At 41.7% G+C, this 14,210-nt stretch overlaps 1 protein-coding gene across 1 annotated transcript; it reads left to right on the plus strand.

The window, feature by feature from the left end:
• Window positions 1–437: 437 nt before the first annotated feature.
• Window positions 438–12,518, plus strand: LOC127931902 (uncharacterized). Its single transcript, XM_052526040.1, has 2 exons — window positions 438–589; window positions 6,750–12,518. The coding sequence occupies exon 2, from the start codon at window positions 6,777–6,779 to the stop codon at window positions 10,443–10,445; it is 3,669 nt and encodes a 1,222-aa protein (XP_052382000.1). The 5' UTR covers window positions 438–589; window positions 6,750–6,776; the 3' UTR covers window positions 10,446–12,518.
• The last annotated feature ends 1,692 nt before the right edge of the window (window positions 12,519–14,210 follow it).

Here is a 14,210-nt window from a genome sequence, read left to right on the forward strand (position 1 = left end):
TCGATGCATGCTTCAAAATATGTACAAACAGACTATGCATTCGAGAAACACCTTCCATGCTCTGTTTCGCATACTTTTATTTGGCCTCGTACTCCGACCCTCCCATGCTTCAATCTGCATGCTCGGAGCACGGTAGTATGCATTTTGAGACACACCCATTGTGTGCATATTCAAAGTGAAAGGTATAACATTCAACAAAGATAAGCTCTTGATACCCTTCTCTGGAGATTTTGGATGCCTTGGAACACTTCCATTTGGCACAATGAGGCTGTGGTGCATACCAGTGTCCTTGGTTGTCTTTACCCTATACCCATCTGGCCAGGGGGGCTGGCCAACAGTCAACACCAGTTTAGGTTCTTGTAGGAGCCTTCTTCTCAACGGACAGGCCCCGGATGGTTTGAAGCTGATGAAAAGCAGAACGGACCACGTCTGCAAGTGCTACAGTAGGAGATGTGTGTATGTGGCTTTTCTGCACAGGCAAAGACACACTCCTCTCTACTGGGCTTACAGAATCCTGGATGACCACGGGCACAATTTCTCACAACTGGATCTACTGGATAGGATCGGTAGCTTGTACATCCCATCATTGGTATGCTCACGTTTTCCCTTTAATTGTTAATTATCCTTTGTCCTTTGGGTGGAACAATACATAGATTTGAGTATTTTCAAATGATTTAGTTTTAGGTTGCTGTGAGAGGTTTCATATAGGCTTGTCATTGGCTGCCCTCAGTGGCTTTAGTCATCATGTGCTTCATAATAAGGACAGTGGCTTTAGTCATCATGTGCTTCATAATAAGGACAGTGGCTTTAGTCATCATGTGCTTCATAATAAGGACATTGAAATGCCATACAGATCAAGTGAAACACAGTCAGGCAATGAGCACTAGAATTGCAATGGCCTGGCTTTATGATGAGCCCATGTTTGATTTGTATTAGCATGTTAACATTCAACATAAAACAGACTTCAAAGCCTTCGTCCGCTCCGCTCTAGGTACTTATTCAGTCCTATATTTGTTGAATTCTGTTGAGTGTGTGAGTGAGCATGGAATGGACACATTATAAATAAAATAATCCTATCTATTTTTCGAAAGGAGGAAACTTTTCTGCACAGGGACATTTCTGCAAGGGCAGGACCCAATGTGAATTATACAATCCAAATACATTTTTTAAAGACACTTTGAAAGTTGATCAAGGTTGTGAGAAAAATGGAGTTCACAGCTTGAGTTTCATTCTAATGTTCTAACATACCATACAGTCCCTTCAGAAAGTATTCACACCCCTTGATTTTTCCAAATGTTGTTGTGTTACAGCCTGAGATGATTATGAATTAAATTGAGATTTTGTGTCACTTCACACAACACCCCATAAAGGCAAAGTGGAATGATGTTTTCAGAGATGTTAGTTATGGCAAGCCTAAATAAGTTCAGGAGTAAAAATGTGCTTAACAAGTCACATAATAAATTGCATGGACTCATAAAATAAAATAAAACAGAAATATATTTTTTACATAAGTATTGAGAGCCTTTACTATGACACACAAAATTGAGCTCAGATTAATCCTGTTTCCATTGATCATCCTTGAGATGTTTCTACAACTTGATTGGAGTCCACCTGTGGTAAATTCAATTGATTTGACATGATTTGGAAAGACACACACCTGTTTTTCCTGAACCACCAAGACTCTTCCTCTAGCTGGCCGCCCAGCCAAACTGAGCAATGGAGGAGGTGACAAAGAACCCAACGGTCACTCTGACAGAGCGCCAGAGTCCCTCTGTAGAGATGGGAGAACCTTCCAGAAGGACAACCATCTTAGAAGCACTTCACAAATATGGCCTTTGTGGTAGAGTGGCCAGACAGAAGACACTCCTCAGTAAAAGGCACATGACAGCCAGCTTAGAGTTTGTCAAAAGGCACCTAAAGGACTCTCAGACATTGAAAAAAAGATTGGTCTGATGAAACCAAGATTTAACTCTTTGGCCTGAATGCCGGATGTCATGTCTGGAGGAAACCTGGCACCATCCCTACAGTGAAGTATGGTGTGGCATCTTCATGTTGTGGGGGTGTTTTTCAGCACCAGGAACTGGGAGACTAGTCAGGATCAAGGGAAAGATGAACAGAGCAAAGTACAGCGATATCCTTGATGACAACCTGCTCCAGAGCACTAAGGACCTTAGACTGAGGTGAAGGTTCACCTTCCAACAGAACAATGAACCTAAGCACACAGCCAAGACAACGCATGAGTGGCTTCTGTCTCTGAATGTCTATGAGTGGTCCAGCCAGAGCCTGGACTTGAACCCGAATGAACATCTCTGGAGAGACCTGAAAATAGCTGTGCAGCGATGCTCCCCATCCAACCTGACAGAGCTTGAGAGGATCTGCAGAGAAGAATGAGAGAAACTCCCCAAATACAGGTGTGCAAAGCTTGTAGCGTCATACTCTAGGCTGTAATCGCTGCCAAAGGTGCTTCAACAAAGTACTGAGTAAAGGGTTGGAATACTTATGTAAATGTGATATTTCGTTATTTATTTTTTGCTAAAGTGTTGAAAAACCTGTTTTTGCTTTGTCTTTATGGGGTATTGTGTGTAGATTGATGAGGAAATGTTTTTTTTATTCATTTTAGAATAAGGCTGTAACGTAACAAAATGTGGAAAAAGTCAAGGGTTCTGAATACTTGCCGAATGCACTGGTTTGTTTGCCAAGTCAACCAGCGTTTTTCCTTGCTCCTATTTTTCCCAGTCTCTGTTTGTTTCTAGTCCTCCTGGTTTCTGACCTCTGCCTGGCTTGACCCCGAGACTGCCTATCATCTGGTACTGTTTGGACTCTGACCTGGTTTATGAACTCTCGCCTGTCCTCGACCTGCCTTTGCCTACTCCCTTTGTTATAATACATATCGGAGCTCTACCATCTGCCTTTTGTGTCTGCATTTGGGTCTTGCCTTGTGCCTTTATACACTCCAGCCAGCTTGTCTGCTCATGCTCTGAGGATGCGGCTAGAGATGCCGTGTCTTACTCATTTCAGCCACAGAGAAGGAGAGTTCACAGTCTATGGGAGCGGTGGAGGCCTGCACCAGCGGCACTGTGTTTCCCTAGAAGCGGTCAAAGAAGGTGTTTAGCTTGTCCGGGAGCAAGACGTTTGTGTCCGCCCCGTGGCTGGTTTTCCCTTTATAATCCGTGATTATCTAAAGTCCCTGACACATAGGTCTCGTGTCTCCACTTTATCTCTGTAATTACATTTTGCCTGTTTGATTGCCTTACGGAGGGCATAACTGGACTGTTTGTACTGAACCATATTCCCAGTAAACTTGCCGTGGTTAAATGTGGTGGTCGCGCTTTCAGTTTTGAGCGAATGCTGCCATCTATCCACGTTTTTTTTATTTGGATAGGTTTTAATCGTCACAGTGGGAACATCATCCCCCTATACATTTCCCAATGTATAGTCACTGTGTCAGTGTATACCACAATGTTATTCTCAGAGGCATCCCGGGACATATCCCAGTCCACATGATCAAAACAACCTTGAAGCATGGATTCCGTTTGGTCAGACTGAATGTTGAAAAGTTCTTACCACGAGTACTACCTGTTTAAGTTTCTACAGGAAGGGAGGAGCAGGATGGAGGCATGACCTGAAGGGAGGGTGGGAGGAGGGCCTTGTAGCTGTCTCAGAAGGGGGAGTAGCAATGGTCGAGTGTTTTTGAAGGCACAAGTGGCGCAGGCGATTTGTTGATAAAACTTCAGTAGCTTTTCCCCCAGATGTTCTTTATTAAAGTCGGCAGCTACAATAAATGCGGCCTCAGGATATGTGGTTTCCAGTTTGCACGAAGTCCAACTGCATCATGTTATGGGTATGCCTGTCATCGGCAAGGACTAGGGAGTTTATTACCATAAAAAGAAACAGAATAGACTTAAGCACAGGCATAATCTAGAGGAAAACCTGGTTCAGTCAGCTTTCCAAAAGACACTGGGAGAGAAATTCACCTTTCAGCAGGACACTTACCTTAAACACAAGGCAAAATATACATTGGAGTTGCTTACCAAGACAACAGAATTTTCTTGAGTGGCCTAGTTACAGTTTTGACATAGCCATTTCATGCAGTCAAATGACATAATTCTGACATTCTGCCGGGAAATCTGGTGTTTCTATGTCAAACACTTTAGTTATATTTCTGTCACGACTTCCGCCGAAGTCCGTCCCTCTCCTTGTTCGGGCGGCGTTCGGCGGTCGACATCACCGGCTTTCTAGCCATTGCCGGTCCACTTTTCATTTTCCATTTGGTTTGTCTTTGTCTTACACACCTGGTTTCAATCCCCCAATTACCTGTTCATTATTTAACCCTCTGTTCCCACATGTTTGTTTGTGAGTGATTGTTTCTATGTAGGAAGGTCCATTATTGTGGGCTCTGTTTTTGTATTGCATTTATATTATTGGGTAAAATATGTTTATTTACTCATATCTGCTGTCTTGCGCCTGACTCCTATACACCAGCTACACACAGACCGTGTTCCAATTTCAGTCTTCTGTGATGTACATAAAGTGTAATATTTGGATGCAAACTCAAAATGTAATACATTTCAACTCTATATCTGACATGGTACAGGTGTCTTATTTTTTTAACCTCTAGCGTCGAGCAATCCCGTATCCGGGAGCGTAATTATAGCCTCAAGCTCATTACCATAACGCAACATTAACTATTCATGAAAATCGCAAATGAAATGAAAGAAATATATTCACTCACAAGCTTAGCCTTTTGTTAACAACACTGTCATCTCAGATTTTCAAAATATGCTTTTCAACCATAGCTACACAAGCATTTGTGTAAGAGTATTGATAGCTAGCATAGCATTAAGCCTAGCATTCAGCAGGCAACATTTTCACAAAAACAAGAAAAGCATTCAAATAAAATCATTTACCTTTGAAGAACTTCAGATGTTTTCAATGAGGAGACTCTCAGTTAGATAGCAAATGTTCAGTTTTTCCAAAAATATTACTTGTGTAGGAGAAATCGCTCCGTTTTGTTCATCACGTTTGGCTAAGAAAAAAATCAGAAAATGCAGTCTCTACAACGCCAAATTTTTCCATAATATCGACAGAAACATGGCAAACGTTGTTTAGAATCAATCCTCAAGGTGTTTTTCACATATCTATTCGATGATAAATCATTCGTGACAGCTGTGTTTCTCCTCGAAGCAAACGAAAAATACACGCAGCTGGAGATTACGCAATAATTACAACGAGGACACCAAGCGGCCACCTGGTAGATGTAGTCTCTTAAGGTCAATCTTCCAATGATTTGCCTACAAATACGTCACAATGCTGTCGACACCTTGGGGAAACGACAGAAAGTCTAAGCTAATTCGTGACCCATACACAGCCATATGAGGAGACATTGGAACAGAGCGCATTCAAAATCTGGCGCACTTCATGTATGAAAATTCAATCTTGATTTCGCCTGTAGCATTATTTCTGTGGCACTCACAGACAATATCATTGCAGTTTTGGAAACGTCAGAGTGTTTTCTTTCCAAAGCTGTCAATTATATGCATAGTCGAGCCAAAATATCTTGTTTAAAACGGGAACGTTTTTTTATCCATAAATTAAAAGAGCGCCCCCTATATCCAAGAAGTTAAAACCCATAACCATGTGTGTGAGGTGTATACGTTTGTCTCACATTAGATTTGCTTAAAACCCTCTCTAGGGTATGTGGGACGCTAGCGTCCCATCTGGCCAACATCCAATGAGATTGCAGAGTTCCAAATTCAAATACAGAAATACTAATTATAAAAATTCAAATAAACAAAATATATTTTACATAGGTTTAAAGATTAACTTCTTGTGAATCCAACCACGGTGTCAGATTTTTAAAATGCTTTACGGCGAAAGCATACCTTACGATTATTTGAGAACATAGCCCAGTTGACAAATTAGCCTAAATGATCTATAATATTTCAACCGGACAATAACGTCGTCAATATAAAAGGTAAACAAGAAATGCACTCTCTCGGGATTGCGCATGAAAAAGCTCTGTGACACGTCAGGGTCCACTCATTCAGACTGGTCTGACTCCCTCATTCATAAGAATACAAGCCTGAAACCATTTCTAAAGACTGTTGACATCTAGTGGAAGTTATAGGAACTGCAAATTGAGTCCTAAGTCAATAGATACTGTAATGGAATTGAATAGAAAAATAAAAAACTTCCTGAATGGATTGTTCTCAGGTTTTCACCTGCCAAATCAGTTCTGTTATACTCACATACACTATTTTAACAGTTTTGGAAACTTTAGAGTGTTTTCTATCCAAATCTACCATATGTATATCATATCTCCTGGGCCCGAGTAGCAGGCCGTTTAATTTGGGCATGCTTTTCATCCAAAATTCCGAATGCTGCCCCCTACCCTAGAGAGGTTAAGACTATCAAGAAACACTCTGTACAGTATGACCCTGATTTAGCCCACTGCAGTAAAAGGTTCAATCGGCTTGAAAATCTACGGCAAAACTTGAAAATGGCTGTCTAGCGATGATCAATGAATAGGTCAATGAGCACTAGTTTAGTTTAGTTTATTTTATTTTTACAGGGACAGTGCACATTAATCAACGTTTCAGTAAAAGTGCCGGTTTTAGCCAGCCGGCTAATTTTCAACCGCAGTCCCTGGAATATACTATATACTAGTATATACTATACTGTCCAGTTCTATTTTCTTCATGTGTCTTTATACTCTACATCTAATCCCTCTTCATCTCCTTTCACCACAGGACGGGGATTCCCTGCTTCTGAGGGAAATGACTGCCATCATGCATAGAGGGGTCGATTTAGGCATTTCCCATCCTGTCACACATATCGTGAGTGGAGTGGCCCCAGTTGAGCATGAGCAAACCTGGAATACCATGGGTGTCAGACCTAGCGTTGCTTGGATCGCTTACCACCATACTACCACCACAGGACAGACCTTCCATGGAGCGATGGTTCAGAAAGCCCAAGGGGCCAGGGGCTGGGTCCAGCACACCTTGGTCCAACTGCAGGAGATGCTGGCTGAGAGATACTCAACAGCCGAGCCTGTGAGGATATTCCCCAGCCGTCCTGAACCACAAAGATTCAAACCAAGTGTGCTCACTCTCGGAGAGCAAGGAAAAACTGGGATACACAGGCAGACTCACAAAGAAGCAAAACAACTGAGTCTGGAGTCCCAGTTCAGTCCTAAAAATAAGTTGGGTGTAAAGATTGATGCCTCTGTCCAGATGGAGTTTGATGGACCTTACTCATTAGATGAGAGGCTAATCAAACAGCAAGATGTTTTCCAAATAGACATAATTCACACTGAGGGCTCATCAAAGGGAAGGCCAGATGTTGAGCTAGTGGTCATTGCAGAGATCACTGACGTGTCACAGGAAGTTCCAACACCAGAGAGGCCTAGGGCAACAGCCCCCCTCCCAACACTGACAACTTCCTCACTTAGCAGCATAGAAAGGATATTGTGGTTTAAAGCTGTGTCTGATGGAGATGACACCAAATATAAACTGACCAATGGATTCATAGGGTTACTCAGGAAAAATAGAGATTTCCTGAGTAAGCCGCAACGTGAGGTACAACCCGCTCTGGTGAGACGGAGTCAAGTTAAAAATGGAGAACGAGTGGACAATGAAGGACAAAAAGAACACCCCAAAGAACCTTCAGGAGATGAGGAAGAGGATAGCGCTTTGACAGACTATCCACCGACAGAAACAACTGAGGGTGACAGCAATAGCAAAGAAAAATACGCTGATGTAACACCATCAACAGATGCACCTCAAACAGATTATGCAGATGTAACAGAGGAAGTAGAAGACAGTGGAGAGAAGGAACCAGAAAGAGAATCTACAACAGTCACACCAATATTCACATTACCTCCAAAAACAGAGCGCACAGAGGAAACTGAGAGTGCAATGACAGAAATGGTAGATGAACAAGAATTCCCTACTACACTCCCCACACCTACAACTGAAAGCCAAAAAACCAAGTTAATGGATGAAACAGAGACAGTCAATACAAATGTGGAGAACGACCCTGAGGAACTGGAGTCCACATTAGAACCTTTAACATCTAAAATAATCTCACAAACAGTAGGTGAAACCATAAACGATCAAGAACCTACACTCATGACAGAACCAACAGAAAGTATAGATGAACTTTCAGTTACCACAGATAGCTTGCAGACAGAGCGCATAGATGAAACTGAGAGTGCAATGACAGAAAGTATAGAGGAACAAGAATTCCCTACTACACTCCCCACACTTACAACTGAAAGCCAACAAACCAAGTTTACAGATGAAACAGAGACAGTCAACACAAATGGGGAGAACGACCCTGAGGAACCGGAGTCCACTTCCGAATCTTTAATATCTACAACAATCTCACAAACAGTAGGTGAAACCATAAACGATCAAGAACTTACACTCATGACAGAACCAACAGAAAGTATAGATGAACCTTCATCTACCACAGACAGCTTGCAGACAGAGTGCACAGATGAAACTGAAAATCCACCAACAGAAAGTATAGATGAACTGCCTCCTACAGATGGATGTCCAGAAACTGAGATTACAGAAAATCAAACAGAAAATATAGAAGAGCCATCAACTCCCATTGAAGAAACTGACAATCCAACAACAGAAAATGTAGAAGAACCATCACCTACCATTGCAGAAACTGACAATCCAATAACAGAAAATGTAGAAGAACCATCACCTACCATAGAAGAAAGTACAACACATGACAAGCACATACCTACTACATTTAGCCCAGAGACTGAAAATCCACCCACAAAAACTACCCAAGAAACAGATAATCAACCAACAGAAAGTGTTCACGTATCTTTACCCATACCAGAAAGCTTGAAGACAGAACATGAAACGGACTTTCCAGTTTTGCCGGTTTGCAAAGGATTGGTCCATCGAACTGATGCAGTGATAAGTCACTGTAGGGAAAGAATGCGTTTGAATCCAGGGAAGAAATCAAATGAGACAAGTGCATCAGACAATGTATCACGAGAACTACTCTACATCACAATCACCCCAGAGACAACAGATCCAAGCTCAGAATCACTGACCATATGTGAGGATGAGACAGAGGACAGAGATCCTAGTACAGACAACAGCAACCTGTCCCATCCATCCAGCAAAGATGAACATTTCTACTACTCTAATGGAAAGCTGAAGAGAATCCAACATAACGTAAATCCTAAAGAGTCCGCTACAGACACTGCACCAGGAGAAGTCACTGAGGCCCCAGAAACAACAGGCCCAGAATCAATAACCATATCTGTGGACGAGACAGAGGATGGAGGTCCTAGTGAAATCAGCCAAACAGATGGAGAAGAGCATCACAAGGAGCATGAGTCAATTACAGACATTAACAACCCGTCCAGCGATGGCAATGATGAACATTTTTACTACTTTAATGGGAAGCAGAAGAAAGTCAGAAATAACTTATATCCTAAGGTGAACGATATGTTAAATACACACCACAGCCATAGCTCCAAAATTGCTGAAGGGGAAATGAATGTCAAAAGTATATCTGATTATTTGATCTCACAGGTGAAAAGAGACTTAACATCTGGGGAAAGTCTCAGAAGACATAAACGCAATACTTCCAATGGTCATCATTACCATTCTGACCCATCAGGTAGTGTCAAAATGAGGCTGATGAATGCTGATGGGATGTCTCAGAATGTCCACACAGAGAGAACAGAGAGTCAAACCAAGTTGGAGATACAAGAGCCAACCACAGCATCCAAATCAGACAGAGAGATCAACACACATAAAGAGAGAAGAGAGCTATCCTCTGAGATAGAAGTAAACACAACCCATGACAAACAGTCAGTGAATCTGGCTCTGGTCATAACTCAGGGCCACAATGCCTCTCAATTGGACAAAAAGTTGCCTATAACCCAACCAACTGGACAGCAGACTTTGTTGAAGTCACATGATGGCTCAGAGCCCAATGGACAGACGCTAAAGACAACCCTCTGCCAAGGCCTAATTCACCGTGGGGGATCTGTGACATACTGTTTATGGAGGAACTACCGTTACAAGGCCCGGAGAAAGCATATCTACAATGAGACTCCAGCCACCCAGGGCCAACAGGACTCAGGAGACAATAAACCTCACACCTGGAAACCTAAGGAGAGTAATAATCGTGTCACCGTGACCCCAATTCCCTCTCAACCAGACCAGACAGATGTCACAGCTATTAACACCTCTGAAGAGCCAGGTTTGGCAGGTGACACCTCAGGGGCATTGATAGTTAAAACAGCAGATGAACTCAGGGGCGGAGGGAAAGTCCTGACAATCCTCCATAGCCATTCTTTACTCATGGATGGCTTTCTTATTTGCAGGGGTCTTGTGAGTCGAGAAGCCATGTCCCTGAAGAGATGTGTTGTTAGAATGAAACAGAAGATACATTTAAACAATTAGCTCCCTCAAGTTATTACAACAATGTGAAAAGTTTAATGGAAGCCCTGGAGAAGTACACTCATCCGGTCAAACTGAAGAAAAGCGTAATGATGTAAAGATTTAAATTAATACCAAAAGTATGTGGACACCTGCTCGTCGAACATCTCATTCCAAAATCATGGGCATTAGTATGGGGTTGATCCCCCCCTTTGCTGCTATAACAGCCTTTACTCTTCTGGGAAGGCTTTCCACTAGATGTTGGAGCATTGCTGCAAGGACTTCCATTCAGCCACAAGAGCATTAACGAGGTCGGGCACTGATGTTGGGGCAATTAGGCCCGGCTCGCATTCAGTGTTACAATTCATTCCAAAGGTGTTCGATGGGGTTGAGGTCAGGGCTCTGTGCAGGCCAGTCAAGTTCTTCCACACCGATCTCGACAAACCATTTCCGTATGGACCTGGCTTTGTCCACGGGGGCATTGTCATGCTGAAACAGGAAAAGACCTTCCCCAAACCGTTGCCACAATGTTGGAAGCATAGAATCGGCTAGAAAATCATTGTAGGCTGTAGGAGCCTGAATCATGAAAAACAGCCCCCAGACCATTATTCCTCCTCCACCAAACTTTATAGTTGGCACTATGCATTGGAGCAATTAGCGTTGTCCTGGCATCCGCCAAATCCGTGATTCATCACTTCAGAGAATGTTTCCAATACTCCAGAGGCCAGCTGACGCTTGGCATTGCGCATGGTGATGTTAGGCTTGTGTGTGGCTTCTCGGCCATGAAAACCCACTCCATGATGCTCCCGATAAACAGTTCTTGTGCTGATGTTGCTTCCAGAGGCAGTTTGGACCTCGGTAGTGAGTGTGCAACCAAAGAAAGATTACTTTTACACGCTAAGCGCTTCAGCACACGCCAGTCCCGTTCTGGGAGCTTGTTTGGCCTATCACTTTGCGGCTGAGCTTTTGCTGCTTCTAGATGTTTTCACTTCACAATAACAGTACTTACAGTTGACCGGGGCAGCTCTAGTGGGGCAGACATTTGAAGAACTGACTTGTTGGAAAGGTGGCATCCTATGATGGTGCCACGTTGAAAGTCACTGAGCCCTTCAGTAAGTCCATTCTACTGCCAATGTTTGTCTATGGAGATTACATGGCGTTGTGCTCAATTTTGTACTCCTGTCAGCAACGGGTGTGGCTGAAATAGCCGAATCCACTAATTTGAGGGGGTGTCCACATACTTTTGTATATACTGTATAATGTATGTGCACATGCTATGCACAACTCAACTATCCCTTAAATCATTCTGTCTCAAAGACCATGAGGCAGCAATTGTATGCAAAGGTTAGAGGAAGTTCATGAGGATAGATACAATACATTTACAGTATTATTGCAATGTTTAACATCTTTATGTAAACTATGTTGTTCTATCTGTACAAATTAATAGTTGAGTAATTGATTGGACTCATCACAGAGTAACTCATGGAATAGATATACAATTTTCATTCTGTCTTCACCAAAAGAAGATAAGAATTGTGACACTGTTCAATAATATCCATAACTACACATTCATAATGAAACATTCAAAGTAATCAATGCATTGATAATGTGCATGTTACCAAAACAATAAAATAAAGATTGATTGACTAGGTTTAAGGCTAAATAATAGAAAAATACATTTTATTTTCCCCAAAAAGCACTTATGTTTGTAATTGAATAATGTGTACTGAAACACAAACTTTTTTTGTGTGACTTTTGACTATTATTGTGATGGTATCACAGTATTATATGGTATGTTGGAGAACAAAATAAACTCAAGTGCACAGCACAATTTTGATTACATTCAGACAGGGGTGTAGCCTGAAAGATAAGTTGAATGCTGAAGCGGGGATGTCTGTACTTTAATTTATTATTTACATTTTTTGACAACATTTACTTTTACTTCACTACATTCATATATTTTCCGTGATACCCAAAATGACTCATTACTTTTTGAATGCTTAGTAGGACAGAAAATTGACTACTGCCTCTGATCTGGCGGACTTACTAAACACAAATGCTTTGTTTTTACATTATGTCTGAGTGTTGGAGTGTGACCCTGGCTATCCATAAATAAAAAATAAAATACAAATTGTGCCGTCTGGTTTGCTTAATTGAAGAATTTTTAAATGTTTCATACTTTTACTTTTACTTTTGATACCCAAGTATATTTTAGCAACTACATTTACTTTCGATGCTTCAGTAAATTTAAAACCCAGTACTTTTAGACTTTTACGCAAGTAGTATTTTACTGGGTGACTCACTTACTTGAGTCATTTCCTATTAAGGTATTTTTACTTTTACTCAAGTGTGAGAATTTAGTACTTTTTCCACCACTGAGTCTAGCCTACCTCTTGCCATTGTATTTCAAGTATAATTTCGCTGGCGGTGGCCACAGTAAAGGATGGATAGACTCATGTAATTTTGTTATCACAGCTGACACCAGGTGGACTGTGGACAATGACGCTCCACAATAGCTGGTAGGTGAAACTCAGTTACCGATGGATGATGCAAAGCGCTACATGAGACAACAGTGTTGGTGTCACGCCCTGGTCTTAGTATTTTGTGTTTTCTTTATTCTTTATTATTTTGGTCAGGCCAGGGTGTGACATGGGTTATTTATGTGGTGTGTTTTGTCTTAGGGTTTTTTGTAGGTCATGTGATTGTGGTTAGTGGGGTTGTCTAGAATAGTCTATGGCTGCCTGGAGTGGTTCTCAATCAGAGGCAGGTGTTTATCGTTGTCTCTGATTGGGAACTATATTTAGGCAGCCATATTCTTTGAGTGTTTCGTGGGTGATTGTTCCTGTTGCTGTGTTTATTTGCACCAGAGAAGGATGGTTACGGTTTTACTTGTATTGTATTGTATTGTATTGTATTGTATTGTATTGTATTGTCTTGTCTTGTCTTGTCTTGTCTTGTCTTGTCTTGTCTTGTCTTGTGTTTATTTTTTATTAAACATGTATTGACATAACCACGCTGCATTTTGGTCCGCCTCTCTTTCGACGGGTGGTCCGGATGAGTTCTCTAATTTAAAGACAAATGTATCACTATAAGTGAACATTGCATCGGCCATGGCGATGTATGTTGTGCATATTGTGATTTGCATAAGACTATGGTCAAAGTGGAATAGAACATGTTCTACCCAATGGAAAAGTTGTATACTGTACTTTTATTTGTCACGTGCACCGAATACAGTGAAATGCTTACTTACAGGCTCTAACCAATAGTGCAAAAAAGGGATTAGGTGAACAATAGGTAGGTAAAAATACATGCTATATACAGTAGTGAGGCTGTAAAAGTAACGAGGCTATATACAGACACCGGTTAGTCAGGCTGATTTTGAGGTAGTATGTACATGTAGATATGGTTAAAGTGACTATGCATATATGATGAACAGAGTAGCCGTAGCGTAAAAGAGGGTGTGGTGGGTGGGACACAGTGAAGTGACTATGTATATATGATAAACCGAGAGTAGCAGCAGCATAAAAGAGGGGTTGGGGGAACACAATGGGTAGGGGGTTCGCTCCCGGGACCACCCATACGTAGAATGTATGCACACATGACTGTAAGTCGCTTTGGATAAAAGCGTCTGCTAAATGGCATATATTATTATTATTATTATAGTCCGGGTAGCCATTTGATTACCTGTTCAGGAGTCTTATGGCTTGGGGGTAAAAACTGTTGAGAAGCCTTTTTGTCCTAGATTTGGTACTCTGGTACCGCTTGCCATGCGGTAGTAGAGAGAAGTCT

The sequence above is a fragment of the Oncorhynchus keta genome, chromosome 9, assembly GCF_023373465.1.
Source record: "Oncorhynchus keta strain PuntledgeMale-10-30-2019 chromosome 9, Oket_V2, whole genome shotgun sequence".
Classification (NCBI taxonomy): Eukaryota; Metazoa; Chordata; class Actinopteri; order Salmoniformes; family Salmonidae; genus Oncorhynchus; species Oncorhynchus keta.